Source organism: Otolemur garnettii, unplaced genomic scaffold, assembly GCF_000181295.1.
Source record: "Otolemur garnettii isolate 467f Iridium unplaced genomic scaffold, OtoGar3 scaffold00008, whole genome shotgun sequence".
Classification (NCBI taxonomy): domain Eukaryota; kingdom Metazoa; phylum Chordata; class Mammalia; order Primates; family Galagidae; genus Otolemur; species Otolemur garnettii.
The window spans coordinates 13830635-13835535 of NW_003852403.1; the positions used below are offsets into that span (position 1 = coordinate 13830635).

Here is a 4901-nt window from a genome sequence, read left to right on the forward strand (position 1 = left end):
AGTTTGCCTAAGCTGGGACTTTGGGGTCAGCTAAGCATTCTCTAGGCCCCTCATCTTGGATCTGGGGAGGACTGGGCTGAGGACCACAGGGATGCGTGGCGGGATGTATAGGGATGCATGGAGGCGCCACAGAGGGAAACATACAGGCAGGTGGGCAGGAGACAGGTGCCACTGAATCTTCCTGAGTTTGGGGACAGGTAGAAATGCAAGGGTTTCCTCTCCAGGGTGGATAGGAGCCAGCAAAAGACCCCTCTCCCACCAGGGGGTGGGCAGCGCGGCATTCTGGGCAGCAGATGGCGGCACTGCATTAGGTCTGGGGTGTGGGCCTGGACTCTGCTCCACTCCTCGCGGAATGCATGCTCTGGGTATCCAGGAGGGCTCTACGCAGGTCAGCAGGAACCTGCCAATTTGGGGTGCTGGGAAGTCATCTGAGGGCTTCTAGGTACTCCTTTGTCCCTACTTATTTGCCCCTGGGGAAAGACCCATGATTCCCAAACCTCCACTGTTCCCTGGTATCTGAAGTACCATCTGCAAGAGACACAGTCTTGCTCTTTGGGACTAAGATGCAAGTAATACTGGTGGTTGAGCTACAAGGCTGGTGCCACATGAGGGGTCTTGGTAATTAAGCATTTTCTAGGCCCAACTTGTGGGCCAGACTGTGAAGAGCTGGCCTGAGGGTACTGGATCCTTTTAGGGAAGGGAAAGGAGGGAAGGAGGCACAAGGACTGGAAAGTCATGGTGGCTTGCAGCAAGCTATGGATGGGCTGTGAGGGAGGATTCTTTGCTTCAGGAGAGAGGAGTCAGGAAGGCTGGTAGGTCCACTGCACACAGGCACGTATAACATTTGTGTTTTGTGGTTGCAGGCAGGTCTTAGACAAAGCAAAGGCTAAGCTGATAAAACAGCCAAACGAGGGTTGAGGAAATTAGAGTTCCCCCCTCCCTGCCCAGAATCTCTGATGTATCAGGGACTGAAAAAGGCTGAGGAACTGTTCTAATCCAGGAATGACAAATGCATGGCATGTATGCCACCATCTAACAATCCTACTGCCATGGCAGACATAACTAATTGATGGTAGCTCACCCTTAGGCCAGACCATGGCCTCATAATCTGCCTTCACAACTCTCTAGGTGATAGCTACTCAACATTTTTTAGCTAAAACCACTTGGTTTAGGGAGATCTACAGCATCTGCCTCTAAACAGATGGGACCTCTGCTCATGAGTAAAGAATCTTCGGGGAAGAACGGGCCACATCCCTCTAGTCACTGCTTCGTGACCCTGACTTAGGGGGGAGTGGTGGTCAGGACTCCTCTGCAGGATGCACTGGTTCCACCTCCCTCCAGAATGAATCTTGGTAGATCCTCCCCATCCCTGCAGCCAACAGGTTCAGGAGGTCACCAGGGTGCTAGACCAGCACGATCTAGCTGCAAAGCCCTTGGGAAAAGCCTAGAGTGAATCCGCAGGGAGGCACCAGCAGAGGCTAGAGCCTGATGGTAGAAACATGGCCTCCTTCCCACCCTCACCTGCCCCCACATCATCTGGCTCTGTGTCTGGGAGGAGTGGAGGCAGGGCCCTGGGAGGGTTGAATGAAGGCAAGAACAGTACCTGTGATAAAGTAGCTGAGCTCAGCATTGAGGCCCACGTCATTGTCTGTGCAGTTCAGCCAGACCACCCGGAAGTCACGCGGCACGTCCTCAGACACTGACACGTTGTACATGGCCGGGAAGAAGGTGGGCGTCTCGTCATTCACGTCCAGCACTATAGTACAGAACGGTGTGCAGGGTTGGCCTTCATTCTGCCTCACACAGCCTAGCTCTGTAGCAGTGGCTCAGACTCCAGACCAAGTAGATCACAAATTTCTAAGCCATGGGCTCCAAGTGGCATGTGTGTCAACACCTCCTGCTCATGAGCCCAGGGCTGTCTATGCCCACTGGGGCAGGACCAAGCTGACTAGAGCTCCAGACCCTCCACTGTCCCTGTTCCTTGGGGCCTTGTTGCTGCTTGAGCTGTCACAGGGAGGAGAGGAAACCCCAGAGTTTCCCTCCAGTAAGTGCTTGACAACAATAAAGAAGGTGACAATGGTTCTGATGATGATGATGACAGTGACCATTTGTGAGTTCTCCCCATGTGCCAAACCCACGCCAAGTGCTTCCCATCCAGGACCACAAGTAGCCCTCACAGCTTCCTTACAGGCAGGCATTCTTAGACACACAGCAGTGCTGAGCAAACGGAAGCTCAGGGCAGCCCAGTGACTTGTCCAAAGTCACACAGTGACAGACTGGAGGGGTTGGAGTCTTTAGGAGCACTGCCCCCAGTTTGTGATGAGGTCTCAGGGAAAGGAGCTGGCTTAGAAGATTCCCCTCCCTCGGGTCTAATTTCCTGGAAAGATTTGATTTATCAGCTCTGCATGCCAGGCCCCTCCTCCTCAGGCAGATGAGCTTAGGGCGGTCTTCACATTGGAATGACCCCCCTACCCCACTGAGGCTACTCTATGAGATATTGCTGGGAGAAATAATGGGCTCATGTGATGGCTTCTGTTGAGCCTTGGAGAAAGGTCCTGGGTCATCTCTTTTTTAAGACTGGACATACTCCCTGTCAATCATCAGTGGGTCCTCAAATTGCACAAGGGGCCCACAGGCAAGCCTGGGAATGCCAAGAGAGAGAACCTTGGCTCTCTCTAATCCCTACCACTCTAGGTCTTCCTGGCTAACCACTCCCATTGCTCCTCCCATGCAGGCCGGCAGGAGCCAGGATGGGACAGAACAGGCCTAGTGAACAGGCCACTTCTTGCCTGTTAAGCTTTGCACTTATTTCCCTGAGGTTATTCCTGGCCTTTTGGCAATAGCTCAAGTCCCCATCTGGTCCTGAAAATTAAAGACACATCCAGAGTGGATGAGAAACAGTACCCAACCCCTGCACCAATACTGGCAGAATCCCAAGGGGATGAGGAACCTTAGGGAGTCTGGGAATCCCAGCTGCCCCTGCCCAGAGCACTGCCCTTTCACTGCTAGCCCAGGCACTGCACACCCACAGTGGAAGGAGTTCTCTTTTATACCTACAAACAAAGACTCTGGCCTTCTAAAGAGGACAGAGGACTCCGCAGCCTCTCCTGCCTGCTCATGAACCCAAGGGTCCCAACTCCTTCTTAAACCCCTCTGCTCGTTGCTGGGGTCAGAGGATAGGAGACCTTGACAGTGGGTCCAGCTCACTGCCCCTGGACTCCAGCGCACTAAAGGCAGGGGCCAGGTAGGGAGAAGGCTCTGCTGCCATTTTTAACTTGGGGGACATGGGGAAGGGTCCTGCTGTGTCAAATGGCTCCAGTTGAGGGGGCCACCTCATTAGTAAAGAAGCCTGTGCCCACAAGTCTGGCAGACAGCAGTGTGGGCTCCCTGCCCCATGGGACCCTGCCCCCAGCCTGTGCCCCTGTGCTCACCGCGGATGGTGAGAGTGCTGGTGGAGCTCTTGGTGGGCGTGCCCGCGTCGGTGGCCACTACCCGCAGCTGGTACTCGGCGATGCGCTCGCGGTCCAGCTCAGTGGTGGTGACCACCACTCCGCTACTGCTGTTGATGAGGAAGTCCATGCGGGGCATCCCCACCTGCATGCGGTAGGACACCAGCCCATTCAAGCCCTCGTCCAGGTCGATGGCCAGCACCTGAGGGAAAGGAGGGCTGCATGAGCAGGGAGGACACCAGGACGGACGCTTCTTCTTGAGAAGAGCCCCTCTTCCCCGCTGGCCCACACTTGGGCCACATCCAGACATACCTGCTCCCCTTTGCGCCTCAGCCCAGGCCACTATCCCCGTATACCCTCCCAGCAAAAGCTCTCTAAGGGAGCTGTGTGTCTGCGGAAAGGCATCCAGATACCCTTGGTCCACAAGTACTGAGGCAACAGGTAAAATGGAGAAGGGGGTTTTATTTATTTATTTATTTTGAGACAGTCTGTTATCCCAGGCTAAAGTGTGGTGGGATCAGCCTAGCTCACAGCAACTTCAGATTCCTGGGTTCAAGCTATCATCCTGCCTCAGCCTCCCAAGCAGCTGAGACTACAGGCATCTGCCATAATGCCCAGCTGATTTTTGTATTTTTAGTAGAGATGGGGTCTCCCTCTTACTCAGGCTTGTCTCAAACCCTTGAGCTCAAGGGATCCTCCCGCCTTGGCCTCACAGAGTGTTAGGATTACAGGTGTGAGCCACCATGCCTAGTCAAGAGTCAAGGTCCCTACAGCCTTCCCTTTTAATATTCTGCTCTCCCCATGAGGAAACCCTCTTGGATTTGTTCCAGCAGTTGGACCCTCCTAACTCTCTGGCGCTCAGCAATCTCCTATCACCCTCCTTCCCTTGTGGTGCTGGCACGGAGCAGCCGTTAGAGCTCACAGACCTCTTCAATTACCTGAAGTTCACCTATGCAGAAGGCTCAATTAACAGGCTTCCCTTCCCTTGCTCTGTTTTGATTCATAAGACAACAGCAAAAATAAGATGATATCAAGGATTATCTTTTAAAAGCCACTTGAGGATTTCATTACTGAGCATGGCCACGTGAGGCTGTGTGCAGGTAGGGTTTCTCCTGAGTCCCTGCACTGTTCCCATTCTCGCCTCCAGTCTTGATCATAGGGAGCCCAACTCATACTCTGGAAGTTTTACAGAAGCAGACTCAACATAAGGGGAAAACATGTAATAATAGTTAAAAAAAATAAGAGCTTTGGGCTCAGTCCCTGTAGCTCAGCAGCTAGAGTGCCAGCCACATACACCGGAGCTGGCAGGTTCAAATCCAGCCCAGGCCTGCCAAACAACAATGACAACTACAACAAAAAAATAGCTGGGCACTGTGGCAGGCGCCTGTAGTCCCAGCTACTTGGGAGGCTGAGGCAAGGGAATCGGTTAAGCCCAAGAGTTTGATGTTGCTG

At 53.5% G+C, this 4901-nt stretch overlaps 1 protein-coding gene across 1 annotated transcript in view; it reads right to left on the reverse strand.

Moving 5' to 3' along the window:
• Nucleotides 1-1151: 1151 nt before the first annotated feature.
• The window catches only part of LOC111723119 (cadherin-23-like), a 299920-nt gene continuing 296170 nt past the window's right edge, over nucleotides 1152-4901 (reverse strand). The window contains exons 25-26 of the mRNA XM_023509484.1: nucleotides 3432-3651; nucleotides 1152-1756 (exon numbers count right to left, since the gene is read on the reverse strand). Coding sequence (XP_023365252.1) covers nucleotides 1533-1756; nucleotides 3432-3651 — 444 coding nt within the window. The 3' untranslated portion in view covers nucleotides 1152-1532. The remainder of the gene's footprint in view (nucleotides 1757-3431; nucleotides 3652-4901) is intronic.